General features: G+C 39.7%; 1 protein-coding gene across 2 annotated transcripts; it reads left to right on the forward strand.

The window, feature by feature from the left end:
• The first annotated feature begins 7,801 nt into the window (after window positions 1-7,801).
• Scg2 (secretogranin II) lies at window positions 7,802-13,046 on the forward strand. 2 transcript variants are annotated; one of them, XM_050161047.1, is made up of 3 exons: window positions 7,802-7,877; window positions 10,754-11,720; window positions 11,841-13,046. In XM_050161047.1, the coding sequence occupies exons 2-3, from the start codon at window positions 10,768-10,770 to the stop codon at window positions 12,628-12,630; spliced, it is 1,743 nt and encodes a 580-aa protein (XP_050017004.1). In that variant the 5' UTR covers window positions 7,802-7,877; window positions 10,754-10,767; the 3' UTR covers window positions 12,631-13,046. The 2 variants fall into 2 exon arrangements, with proteins under 2 accessions (XP_050017004.1, XP_050017003.1); XM_050161046.1 differs by having other exon boundaries at window positions 10,754-13,045.
• Window positions 13,047-14,756: the final 1,710 nt, after the last annotated feature.

The raw sequence follows: 14,756 nt of genomic DNA on the forward strand, positions 1-14,756 counted from the left end.
ACGGAATGAGCTGCAGATTGCATAAATTGTTGTTACTTATTGTAGTGTCTATACCCAGAGAAAAGTCATTTGCAATAGCCTCGTGGAGGTGATGTCTATCCTCTGGGAACCTAGAGTATAAGAACCTCTGTGAGAAAGCAATGTAAGAGCCCGGTTTCTCCATGCTGCCCTGAGTGAGAACATGCCTCAAGATTGGGGACATTTGTGTTACAGAGATGCTCTGCAGCAGCTGAATTCAACATTTTTAACTACCAGGAAAGACTACAGTATATGTAGTGGCATATAATCCATGGAGATTCATTGTGTAAACAGTTGTATTTCTTGTTCACTCTTCTTTTGGTTGTGAGTGGCCGAGCCATCTCTCCAGGCCTCTTGTTTATTCTTCATAGCTGTGAAAGATCTGGAAGGCATCTGTCCCTGGTAACCTCTTAGGAACCGAGTCATGTGGGCTAGTCAGTCCTAGGACCTTGCCTGCCTCTCTGGTGAAGGAAAGTGAGTGGTGAAATATGTCATTTTATGCTAAGCTCATTGGCTGGAACTTGATCCCAGAGTGTAAGAAGTCAGAGTTGAAGACCCCAAAGCAAGGAGAAACACAAATGTCTGGTGGCATGCGCCGAGAGCTACAGCATCTTGTGATCATAAGACTCACAGAAGCATCTCTCTGTAAGTCTCTGAAGCTGCTCATGTGGGAGGTGTGCTGGGGGAAGAATACTGTCATATTCACATAAATATGGAGGACTAGATGCTTGGGTTGGATACTAATTAAGAAAAATGTCATGAAAAAGATGAACCAAGTAAAACATTTAAAATGAATCAAAATCATACAGAAGAAGGGGCAGAAGGATGCAGATGACAGTGAAACCGAGAAGATGGAGAGGATAAAGGACCAGAAAGACACAAGAAGCAAAAACAAACAAACAACAAAAAACCCACAACCAAAACCAAAACCTAAACCAAATGAAACAAAATAGTGAACAAACAAACAAATAAACAATGGGAGACTTTGAACTGTGGGAACTTATCCTGGTAAATACCAGTAAACAGGAGAGGCTCATGATGAAAAAATATTAAATATGATTTGCTGTGATGCATTTCAGAATTGACTCCCTTTCTTGTGCTTAATAGTCAACTGATATAAACTATATTATTGATTCTTTTATTATTATTATTGAACATCTCAGTCATCGAATCAATAACGCTTGAGACCTGATTCAGGTTAGAAATAGAAATTACTTATCTTAAGGTGTCAGCACCTAATTTCCTGAAATAAAAAGACATGCATGAAAGGAGATAAGTGGGAGGCACTGGAGAGGCAGACAAGAAGCCATTGAATAGGTAAGGAAATATAAAACAATGGGTATATCAGAAAGCTGCAACTTGGATGAATTAGCAGAAGTTGAGAAATAAGTCATGTGCGAGAGAGTAGAAGACATGGGAAGGATGCAGAAATGAGCTGTAAGATAACACTCTCATGGTTGAAACTGGGGATCAGCTATTTTAATTAATTATGGAAGGGCATTGAGAAGGTAAGGGGCTGAGCCACTGATAGGTTTGCTTGCTGAGGTTATTATTTTAAAGCATGGGTTTGGATAGATCTTGTGTAGATTGTGCGAGAAACAAAACAAGATTCCTGACCTTCTGACCTAAGAGATACTGAACCAACTGGGAAGACAGTGAGCAAGCAATAGGACGAAAGCTAGCATTACAAGTGTAATAATCACACGCTGTGAGACAGATGTGTTTCCATGAAACTGGTGTCTTAGCGAGGGTTGCTATTACTGAGCTAAAACACAATGACCAAAGCAAGTTGGGGAGGCTAGGGTTTATTTGGCTTATACTTCCTCATTACCGTTCATCACTGAAGGGGGTCAGGACAGGAAGTTAAACAGGGCAGGAACTGGGAAGCAGGAACTGATGCAGAGGTCATAGAGGAGTATTGCTTATAGGCTTACTCATTCTGGCTTGCTTGTTCTGCTTTCTTATAGAACCCAAGATCACCAACCCAGAAGTTTTCCCACCCACAGTGGGCTGGGTCTCCTCTATTCATCATTAATTAAAAAAATGCCCTACAGGATCTTGCAGAGGCATTGTTTCAATTGAGGTTCTCGCCTCTCAGATGACTTTAGCTCATGTCAATTTAGATAAGACTAGGTAGTCAACGAAGGTTCTCTTGAGGAACTCGCTTCCTTTGGAGCATGCAGCTGGCTAAAGAAAAGCAGACAATGTATATTCAAGGATCACAGAGACCAGGAGGAAGGATATTCACTGGTAGTGAGATGTAATTTTAGTCTTCTATTGGATTAATCCAAAAGGAATATGCCTTTGGGTTAGGACCCAGCACTGATTCCTAAAGAAAATTTAATAAAACCATTTCACTCAGGGAAAGCAAGCAATTAGGGGAGGTGTATGACTCTGATCTCAGAAAACACGGTTGAACCTTGTTGGGTATAGCCTTAGAGTTCAGAACTGGAATCTGTGGTGACGAAGGAAAATACTCAGTATTTAACAATACTGTCTAAAATTGATATGGGAAGCACATGAAGGCATTGGGTTACTGCCCACTGTGGAACTGTTGGCCCTCTCACTCATTGGTCCTCTCTCCGCAGACACAATCAATAGTAGATTGAAAATACTTGGAAAACAATCATATCCATGTTGGACATGCATAACCCTTCTTTCCTTGCCATCATTTCCTAGCAATATATTAAAACAGCTCTTCACAAAGTGCTTGTATACAGGAGGATGTACAGAGACAAAAAAGAAAAATGCGTATAACAACCCATAGTGACTGGGTTTTGGGGGAGAAAGCTTTGGGGCAGGGATCCTTTATGCATCCCCCACCTCTCTGTCTATATGCAAATGTGCCACATCTAGAAGTCATGTAGTCCTTTCTCCCAGGGAGCAAACGTCTGCACTCCCAGCAAAGGTTGAGTGAACTGGGAAAAGTCATCTGGAGAATCTCAGAATGCTAAACTTAACTCAGAAGATGCTCTGCTGTCATCTTGAATATTCTTATGTCCCCCTGGGCTGCTGATTAAAAGGAAGGACAGGAGAGTGCAGGTAGGCTATTTCTTTTTTCAAGCCGAAAATATCCCTATTGAAATATTTGCATGTAAATTATGAAAATACTGATTCACAAAATGATTATGTCAGGAGACTATGAAAGACTAAGATATTCTGTGTGGTTTTAAGCAAAGTAATTAGCTTTCAGGACACAAACTTCCCTCCTGAAATCCACTAAGGGAGCAGATGCCCAAATATTAGTGGTATCATATTGAGAGAATGATACTGCGTTTCCTCCAAGCACCAGATGGCTCTGGAATCCAAAGTCAATGGAGAGGAAAGCCTGGCTTTGTTTGGCTTTCAAAGTTGTCATTGGCGGTTTATGAGAGAGACACATTTTAATACCTATGTAGACAAAAGCAAGGTCATTTTACAATGGATTCCTATTGCACAAAGCAAACCTGTCAACACAGGAGGAAGCCAGAAATGAGGCTGACTTTTACCTAAAGCCACCAATAAGGTGGCAAATCAACAGGCAAATACCAAAATTACAAAGATTAATGGTGAAAAAGGATTCATTTGACTTAGATGTTCCAATCCGAACTCAACTACTAGGAAAAAATTTTGCCAAATAAGGGAAAGTATAGACAAATGTAGTTTGTTGAGAAGTATTTCCTTTTAAGAAAAAAAGGTCTAAATTTGATTTACTAGAATTACTTGGAACGTAGATGAATAAAGACAGTTTATTTGCATAAAGACATTTTGAGAGCATTAGAAACTTCCAAGAGGAACTGTATAAAGCTTTGGCAGGAGGAAGGAGAGAACCTGACTTCAATTAAACATACTCTGTTCTTGGCCAGCGTTTAAATCCAAGGCTCAGGGCTAGGCACAGGGCTCCAGTGACTAACAGAGATCCCACCTCTCAGAAGCAGTGGGATTTTATCTGTGGAATTACTATATGGTAATTAAAATAAATAAAAGCATACCCCATTTCTGATTTTTTTTAGTACTCCCCAAACAGAAATTTGATGGGCCATGGCTTTTCAAGGGAGATAAAAGCATACCTCACTGTTGTTTTTGAAAACTTTATCTTTAATTATGTGTACGTGTGTCTGTGAGGGTGTGTGCACACGAGCTCATAAGCTGACAGGGCTGGAAGAGGGTGTCAGTTCCTCTGGAGTTGGATCTACAGGCACTTGCGAACCTTCTGATGTGAGTATTGAGGATCAAACTTGGTTCTTCTTTAAGAATAGTATGAGCTCTTTACTGTCTTTTATTTTCTTAAAACTTTACCTTATGACAGGAATATTTGCTTAAGAAGTAGACATAGAATTCCTAAAAGAAGTTCAGATAAATTCTGGAAGCAAAACATCCGAGGTGTGCACAAGTGGTCCCAAAGGTGGGAAAGCAAAGAAGTAGGAGTCAGAGAATAAGCAATGAGAGCTAGCTGAGGTCTGCAAGGCTCAGCCCTGCCCTACCATTAAAGCCGGCAAATTTGGGAGGGCCTTAACTCATGGGTATTATCGATGGAGCTAAGAGACAGAAGGCCAAAGAAGGAAATAGAATAAAGAAGAAGGACAGATAAGTCACATTGGCTTTCAGGATCTTTATTGGTTTCCTAGAAACGTAAATGAAATGAGAAATGCAATTACGTGGAAGAAAGGTTCTGGGTTAAATGATTACTAAGGTAGGGGATTGCTAGTAAAAATGAGAGGAAAATCAAAATCTTTGTCTAGATGAATATGAAATTCAATATTACCATCAAGTGACCAAAACTGAAAGAAATTCTGCTGAGAGAAATAAATTAGTCTATTCTAATTACTTAAATTGTGAATGATTAACCTGAACTTAGTGGCACCATGGTGAGACTGCAAGCTAATTTAGTAAAAACCATTATCTTACATAGTGCATAATTACGTTGAAAATGTTCATGATACAGAGATTCATTGCTTGAAGGCCATGATAGTCGGAAACTCAGACTGAACAGAAAATTAAATTTTTGTAAGGAATGTTTGGAATGTTCTTCTCTCGGGCTCAGTGATATAAGATAAGTCTGGGTTATTTTTAGTGCTTTGCACATGCTCAAATATTTCATGTCCACCAAAAGGTGCTTTCCACATATTATTCCATTTTAGCACCTTCTCTAAAGAGATTTCTCATGGGGAATAGCTCCATTTAGAAACCAATAAGTACTGACAAAAATTTCATGACTTAGAGAAGGTTAAATGTAACACACTGAAGAGACTATTAAAAAGAAACCAGGCTGGTGGACAGCATTTTCCAAAATTTGTAAGTTTCCTGTTTTTTTTAGGAGATAGTATATATTACCACATCAAAGGGTTAATCCAATGTCAACTATTGCTTTGACTGTGTGTTGTTCTGGATAGCAGCCCAAAGTATGTCACCTCAGCAGTGACCCATAACCTACACCTGACATCTCACTTCTTGAATACATGGACAAAGTTTTCCATGCACTGCAGATTGCTTTTCTGTCCACACACATGTATTTTCTTGTGAGTGTATATTTATTCATGTGTGTAGCGGTCAGAGGTTCACACTGAGTTTCTTCCTCAGTTGTGTTACCCTCCCCCCCTCCCAATCTGGAGCTTGATGACATAGCATGCTGGCTGGCCAACAAGTACCAGGACTCTATTTGTCTCTGTGTTTCCAGTTCTGGGGATAGAAGTTATATGCCTTGCCCCTGGCTCATAAATGGAAGCATGGGGTTGGACTCAGTTCCTCATCCTTGAGTAGCAAGCATTTTACTGAGCCTCTCCACTGAACCTGTCTTTTCGATTATTAAAGACAGTTAGAGTTAAGAGCCTGTCTCCAAAAGATTATGGTTTTTGCCTTTAGCCAACAAGTTCATAAGTGTATGAGTGAATTAATTTGGACAAGAGTGACGTTCTGGATGAATTTTTAGACCTATGCTGAATCAACTCATCCCTTCAAAATAATTAACCATGTAAAATTCTCTAAGGCTGTATTGATACTGGTGAGTTCAACTAATCATATAAAAGTGCTTGACAAGAAAAAATTAGATGAAGCTTGGACCGACTATTCAGGTCTTTGTTAAGACTGAGAATATCATAGGTATATAGAGCTAAGATACAAGCAAATGATTTGCTGTCTCTAAAATGTTGCCTTGAAAGCAAGCCCTGTGTACTCAAATCTTTTCAGCCTGGCACTTGACCGTGCTCTGGAAACTCACCGTGAAGCATAACTGCATCAGCATGCGGGCCACATAACTCTAGAATGTACTGGTGAGTTCTGTGTGAATCCGTATGTGATGGTCTCTCATCATAGAGGAAAACTGAACATCTTTCCTGGAACAAACAAGGATCAGTGAGTACCACCTTCTGTGAGACTGTTTTGAGTTCATAAGGTTTTAACTATGACACTATTTATTTTAAATTCACAAGACTTGGACAATTCAACAGTGCTTTGATTTATCTAGTAGAGTAAGAAGTCTCACAAACCTGAAACTCAGAGATCAGTTTAGGCCTATTTATGTGGAGGCCGTCCTTCATCCTACTCTACTAGATAGAGTCAGCTGGTAAACCACAAACCCTTCTGGCTCACCTTCTTGGTACCTTTAAACAATTTACTTTCATTCCCCCCATTGACTAAAGTCTTCTTAAAGCCAGACAATATTTATTTTTTTTCTGTCCCCAGTAGTTCACAATATGTCTGATACCTCATAAGCGGAAGTTAGTTGGTGGGTCGATAAAATCAGACTGTGATTGTTCAGCCAGAAGAGACTTTTAAAGGACCTCACAAAAGATTCTTTCATGTTCTCAAAATATATTTCAACACACAGAAGGTTGGAGGTCTCATATATTTAATAAAATAAAGTTAAAAATTTAGACCTGTATAAATTATTAAAGCACATAATGAGGTTTTATGGCAAAGCATAACCATGGCTATGAATTATAAATCCCAGAGACTGTGCATTAACTCCCAGATTACTCCTTGGATTGGTCTCATTCATTGAAGGTATTCAACTCATCTTATTCAACCGAAAAACAAATATGTTTGTGGTACTATTTCCTCTTTACGACAAGAGGGTTCCATATTTTCTTGAGCACACAATTCCTTCGTGATTCCTTGCAGCACCAGATATTGTTAGAGATTTGTATGGACTCATACCGAAGCTTCAGCTGCTGAACTTGAACGGCTGTGAAGGCACCTTTCAACCACTGTGTTGAAGGCATTTGTGTTGCTTCTCATACAAAAAAAGTAAGCGTCTCACTTATTTTTGTTCAAACAAACAGGAGTTTTAAAAGAATGCTGCCTGGAGACATGAAATATGACGTGAAATATGGTCTTTCATATCCACAATGTTCTGTTCATTGTGTCTGCACTAGGAAATGAGAACGCATTTCTTTTTGGGCGAGAATAAAAAGAGAGTCATTATCTGGAAAACTCTACGACAGTGGCAACAATCACAAGAAACCTTTCTAAACAAGGCGTGAAAACACAGACGAAATGGCTTTGCAATTAGTCATGTCTAGCTGACAGATTTCTTCTATCTAAGGGAATTTGTGCAGAACATTTTATTTCGAGTCTTGGGAGATTCTGATTAAAAAAAAAAGAAAAAAAGAAAGGTGTAGTTTTTGCTGCATAAGGCAGGTGGCGTAAGCATGCAACTCTTTTTAAAAAATTTATCTAAAGTGATTATTTTCTCTCGGATTCTTTGAAAAAGCTTGCCTGCGCTGGGGTTTGAGGCTGAGCCGGTGACGTCAGCGTGGAATGCGGAGTCAGGCGCCCAGGCTCGCTATAAGCCGAGGAGCTGTCCGGTGCTGAAACTGCCCGAGACCTCACCCAGCGGTAGAGGAGCTCCCTTGGAGCCATCGACACCTTCCAAGACCAAGGTAAGACTGCTTTCTCCTCAATTTACTGAAAAGTTCTCAATTGCGTGTCCTCCTTTGGTTTCCCAGATGGGAGGAAAAAGACAGTTTGGCAAGCTTATATTGATAGAACGACTGAAGGGCAACCTGCTGCTTTTCAGGCAAGGATACTCTATATGCATGCATAAATGAGTGAGTATGGTTTATAGGATTGCTGGAGTATATTCATTAATTATAATGTCATTGAGAAAAAAAAACTGTAGGCAAGTAGAGTGGAAAAGTTAAGGATTTCAGTGTCAACACGCCGATTAATGTAAAGTTAACCAAGCCTGATGTTCTGATTCTTTTCCTAATGTGTTGTTTTTCTCTCAGGAGTCAGATACAGAACTGGGAATATAACTTATATGCTTAATATTCTTCACAGTTAGTTTATAAGGATTCATATGCCATTAGCCACACGAGTCACAGAGGTAAACAATTTGGATTTGTATTTTTTCTTTGATATTCATCTTATGGGAACCCTTAATTAACTATTATTTTATGAACTGGGACATTCTAGAAGGTCTTAGGTTATTATGCACTAATTTTAGTCCTGAGAAAGTAGCTTAGAATGATTTTGAACCTTGATTTCCTCCCTTCACAAAGGTGAACTGTTATCTCAGGGAAAGGTTGTATGTGTCTAAGAATGAGAAACGGTAACTTTGAGTCCAAGGAAGAAAACACAGAGAGCTGTATAGATTCTGATTGCAATTACTGTGCTTTGGCTGGAAAAGCTGATGTGTTACTTTGCGGAAGTGGCTGGTTGGAACACATTTATTTTTGTTTATCCTAGCTAGTAGAGTTGTTTGGATTAGCTATATTCACGTGTATTGGTTTTCAGTGACAATGTTCCCAGCTCCTTTCACTGGAAAGACATTTTTTTTTTATTGAAAGAGGATTCAATCACATCTGTCCAGGGAGAAGCAACGCTCCTATCATTTGGATTTCAGAAAATTAAAACTTAAATCAAACACTGTATGAGACATTAAATCTATTAGAACCATCTTTTCAGTGCTTTAAGAGATGCTCCTAAGGACAGGAAGTCATTTGAGATTTAAAGGCAATAATTGTATCATCCAAAGTAAACCTGAGTTCGGTAAAGATGAAATGGCCATGTTTGTCGAACTGTGTTTCAAACTGCAATGAACATTATGCTCTAATTCTATAGAAAAAAACCTCCTCCAAAGCAATGGCTTTACAAATAATCATGTAATCTATATGTTAAGATGTGTTAAGAAAATGTCAAGATAATGACTTCAAAGCAAATATACTCAATATGATTTTCAAGATTACATTTAAAATGACAGCAGTGAAAATTGTCAAAGCTAAATCAATTCTGAAATAATTAAAAAATATGGATATAGTATATTTAAAGTACATTATTTTACTCAGAATTTTATGAATAAAATTACTGGAAGTAAGCATTTATTTATTTTGAAAACATTCTCTGTATGCTTAACTAACCTACTTAGTGGTAATTTTAATCAGTTTAAGTATCTATGCTGAGGACGTTTTTATACTTGCAACCATTAGACAGCTCTAAAAGATTTATAACATTCATTATCAGTAAGATCTGCTAAGCAATATTTTGATGTCTAATCCAACAGAAAATTGGGTTCATACAACTTTTATTATCTATCACAAAAACATGACATATTGAAGTCATGGATAAGCTTGCAAACCTATTTACATGCTTTTGTTTACATGAGATTTGTAGGGATTGAAATAGCTTCTCCAGTATCAGCGTTGCCAAACAGGAAATGTACAAGGAATTCCTCTTACTAATCCATCTGTAAGACTTTTAAAGTATTGGTGAAGAAAAATGAATGAAGATTTTTTTTTAAGTAGGAAGAATTCAACATATTGTCTGTGTTTATCTAAATTGGGAATTACATAGTGGTTATTTTAAGATTTTTCTAACAGCGTGAGTCACTTAAGATTTCACAGGTCCCTACAAAAATAGACACAGACATAAGACAAACTGAATCTGAGCACTCACAAGCCTAGAAATAGACTAGTTAAGTAAACTTATGTTCTCTCTGTAGCATCTGTTTATTTACTACACACTAGAGGGAAGATGAAAAATATAACCATAATTGCATTTTGCAAGTCAGCCATAATACAATTATTAGAAGGTTGGAGCATAGAAACATTTAACACAGTGTAGGTTATTAGTTTAGCAAGCTTCCACCAAAAGCTTCATTGTTTTAGCAAACCAGCTGAGACCAGGGAGAACCCAGGTTCTAGGGGTTTTTAACTAACTACTGGAGCTATTGTTTGGTGAGTTAACCAGGAGGCATGTACAAGGTGCTCAGTGCTATTGACACTAATATACTGTATTACATCATCATATATAGCCGCAGCATTTCTAAAACAAAATTGGATGACTAATTCGGAGAATAAATCAAATGGCTTTTTTTACACAACCTTGTGGGCATAATTGTATATGTATATGTGCATGTATCTCAAGAAATTATTTTGTGGTTGCTTTTAATGGAATGCTGTTTGAAGTAATTACATTTTTAAAAGTCTTGTTTTATTGAAGAAAAAAACATGATAAAAAAGTCAAACTACTAGTTTGTAAATGAAACACACAAAATTTGAGAACCCCCATGTCAGTATTTTTGCCTTTTAAACCAAGAGATTACCAGACAATCCTGATGTAAATACTATTTTTCTATAGATTCTGATGGTTAGTTTGTAAGGATTATATAGGAAGTATTCATGAATTTTAAATAGCTCTCCTAGGTATACTATAAAATTATTTTTTATTCACCCTTGTGCCTGGTGCTTTTCTTTTCTTCCCATCATGTCTTCTATCTTGCATTATTTGTGCTAACTCATAGTTTTTATGCTTTAAGGAAATCTTCACGACATGGCAGAAGCTAAGACCCACCAATTTGGAGCGGTTCTGCTTCTTGTCCACTTAATTCTCCTCGTCTCTGGAGCCGAAGCAGCTTCCTTCCAGCGAAACCAGTTGCTTCAGAAAGATCCAGATCTCAGATCGGAGAATGCCCAAAAGTTTCCTAGTCCTGAAATGATCAGGGCTTTGGAGTACATAGAAAAGCTCAGGCAACAAGCTCACAGGGAAGAAAGCAGCCCAGACTACAATCCCTATCAAGGCATCTCTGTTCCCCTTCAGCTCAAAGAAAACAGTGAAGAAAGTCACTTGGCCGAGAGCTCAAGGGATGCACTGAGTGAAGATGAGTGGATGAGGATAATACTCGAGGCCTTGAGGCAGGCTGAAAATGAACCTCAGTCTGCCCGCAAGGAAAATAAGCCCTTTGCCTTGAGTCCGGAGAAGAGCTTCCCAGTGGACACGGTTGATGACTATGAGATTCAACAGTGGCCAGAGAAGAAACTCAAGCACATGCGGTTCCCTCTGATGTATGAAGAGAATTCCAGAGAAAACCCCTTCAAGCGCACAAATGAAATAGTAGAAGAACAATACACACCCCAAAGTCTCGCTACCCTGGAGTCTGTGTTCCAAGAGCTGGGGAAACTGACGGGGCCGAACAACCAGAAGCGTGAGAGGGTTGATGAGGAACAAAAGCTCTACACAGATGATGAAGATGACGTGTACAAGACCAACAACATTGCCTATGAAGATGTGGTGGGGGGAGAAGACTGGAGCCCCATAGAGGAGAAAATAGAGACTCAAACCCAGGAAGAGGTGAGAGACAGCAAAGAGAATGCAGAGAAAAATGAGCAAATCAATGAAGAAATGAAACGTTCAGGGCAGCTGGGGCTCCAGGATGAAGATAACCAGAAAGAGAGTAAAGACCAACTCTCAGAGGATGCCTCCAAAATCATCACCTACTTGAGAAGGTTAGTGAATGCTGTGGGCAGTGGGAGGTCACAGAGTGGGCAAAATGGGGACAGGGCAGCCAGGCTTCTTGAGAAACCACTTGATTCTCAGGCTATTTATCAGCTGATTGAAATCTCCAGGAATTTGCAGATACCCCCTGAAGACTTAATTGAGATGCTCAAAGTTGGAGAGAAGCCTAATGGGTTGGTGGAGCTGGAGCAGGATCTGGAGCTTCCTGTTGACCTGGATGACATCCCAGAGGCTGACATAGACCGCCCTGACATGTTTCAGAGTAAGCTGCTCTCCAAGGGTGGGTATCCCAAGGGACCTGGTCGTGGTATGACAGAGGCCTTGCCTGAGGGACTCAGTGTTGAGGACATTTTGAACCTCTTAGGGATGGAGAATGTGGCAGATCAGAAGCCCTCATACTTCCCCAATCAGTACAGCCAAGACAAGGCTCTGCTGAGGCTCCCCTATGGGCCTGGCAAATCTAGTGCCAGCCAGATTCCCAAAGCAGCCTGGATGCCAGATGTTGAAAGCAAACAAGCACCCTATGAAAGCCTGATGAATGACAAGGACCAAGAACTTGGAGAGTATTTGGCCAGGATGCTAGTTAAGTACCCCGAGCTCATTAATTCCAACCAGCTGAAAAGAGTGCCCAGTCCAGGCTCCTCGGAAGATGACCTCCAGGAAGAAGAGCAACTCGAACAGGCCATCAAGGAACACCTGGGTCAAGGAAGCTCCCAGGAAACTGAGAAATTGACGGCGGTGAGCAAAAGGCTCCCTGTAGGATCCCTGAAGAATGATGACCCTCTAAACAGACAGTACTTGGATGAAGACATGCTCATGAAAGTGCTGGAGTACCTTGCCCAAGAGAAGGCAGAGCAAGGGAGGGAGCATCTTGCCAAGCGGGCCATGGAAAACATGTAAACAGCTTCAACTATTGCCCAGTTTTCCTTCTTTCCCCCGAGTGAGCCCCCTACATTTCTCTTCAGTGTGTTGACCTCTATCTTGTTAACACTGTAATATCTTGAAGTGATGTACAGGCAGATGACTCCAGGTCATTTTGGGGGATCTGCTTCACTTACTCTAAGCTGTTTTCTTGTGAATGGATAAGTGTAAATGTTATGATTCTCGGATTAAAAATCTATGTCCTTTATTCAAGAAAGTTATCTATGATAGCATTGAATAGTGTATCTAATGGTCATGATGATACTTGCATATGATGAAGAGTGTCCTATGATTACCTTGGAAGTTTTTAACATTATTGAATTATTTTGTTACTGTCTGTAGTGTTTTGTGGAGTTCTGGAGAAAAATCAATAAAGCATTATAAATATATAGTTTTACTTATAAGTCCTCTTATATTGTGTGTTTTATTGTTGATTAATAAATGTTATTTCTGGATACCTTTGGGCTTTTCATTCTGGAGAAACCAGAGAGAAGTGCTAGACCAAACAGCATGAAGCCAAAGGAGAAAACTATTGCTGTTACAGGCATTCCAGGTAAGAAATTATGAACATCATATGTGATCATACTTCCTTCCTGCAGGATGTTGTGAACATTCCCCAACAGCCTTACGCTTCTTCATGTTTTGGCCCTTTCCGTCATTAACAAAATAAGCCCTTGTGTATAATCCTTACACTTTATCTTAATTTGCATAAGTAGAAGACATAAACTTTTCATACCCATGAACAACATGAAAATGAAAGAAAAGAGGTAAGGGGAAAAGACAGAGGAAGGGAGTAAGGGAGGAGGACAGGAGACAGGGTGGGAGAAAAGGAAAGAGCAAAGACAGGGAAGGAGGGGCATGGAAAAAGTGAGAGAGAAGAGGGGAAGGGGGAAGATAGAGTAGGAGGGGAAAGAAGAAAAAAGGGGGAGATGGCGGGAAGGAGGAGAGATTAATTGCTATGTGCATGACAGTGAGAAACAAACACAGGTTTGGAGGCACGCTGCACATCCTCGGGTCACATTGATTCCCCAAAGATAAAGCTGATTGCAGAAGAAGTAGATCATCTCAGAGATGGCCAGACCATGTGCTCTGGGTCTCCTGCGTTGGTGGATCTGGTCATGGCACACAACTGTTACAATGAAAACCACCACAGTATGTGACATCAGCATGCTGCTGTGTCTATGCAGGATCAGCAATAACAGCCAAAGCAACAACTGCAAGAAAATGCGGGGGGGGGGAGGCAATAACATATTAGTAGTTATAAACAATTAGGGAATAATGGTTGTCTGTCCAGTTCGTGCTGTGTGTCAGGCACTGTAGGAATACTTCACAAACTGGAGCTCACTTCATTCATGCCACCTCACAGCCAAAGATGGATTTTAATCTCCTTTTAGTTGTATCTGGGAAAACAAAATCAGAGAAATTTACAAAAATCAATCAGCACTATGAGTTGTGAAAATTTGTAATTTCTGCCATTTCCTTATTCTGCCTGTCTAGAAATACCTATCTGCTGAACGGTGGAGCAAGGAACAGTGATAGGCTCGTGAAATTTTAATTTCTTGGGTCACTTCCAACAGAAGTGCATGTGTGTGCATGCGTGTGTCTGCGTGTGCGTGTGTATGTGTGTGTGTATGTGTGGTGTAAATGTATGTATGTGTGATGTGTGTGTACCTGTATATGTGTGTTTGTGTCATAGGAGTTCCCTGAGCTGTCAAAAGGTAGTGGAGGAGCCTGGAGAAAACACCAAATACAGTTTTTCTGCTATTTTTCCAGATTCTTGGTCCAATCATCTCTCAGTTTCATGAACTTCTGGAATCTGTACGTAGAAGGAAACTTAGAGGTGATTTTCAGCACAGAGCATCTCACCCATGGTCTTTATTCTGAAATATGTTCAAGATAAGAATTTTCTTGTTAGAAGGCAGCCTCATAAATGGTGGAATGGGATTTTAACCCATCATTAACCATAATCCTCATGCACATACCCTTCTATGATTCTGGGGATTTATGATGTTTGGAGTCACATGCAAGGAAACATCCAGGAACAAACTGAGGCTACTTCAAGTGGAGGGATGCAGGACATTTGTGTGGCCTAAAACTACAGACAA

The sequence above is a fragment of the Alexandromys fortis genome, unplaced genomic scaffold, assembly GCF_014885135.2.
Source record: "Alexandromys fortis isolate MF-2015 unplaced genomic scaffold, M_Fortis_MF-2015_v1.1 scaffold_98, whole genome shotgun sequence".
Lineage (NCBI taxonomy): Eukaryota > Metazoa > Chordata > Mammalia > Rodentia > Cricetidae > Alexandromys > Alexandromys fortis.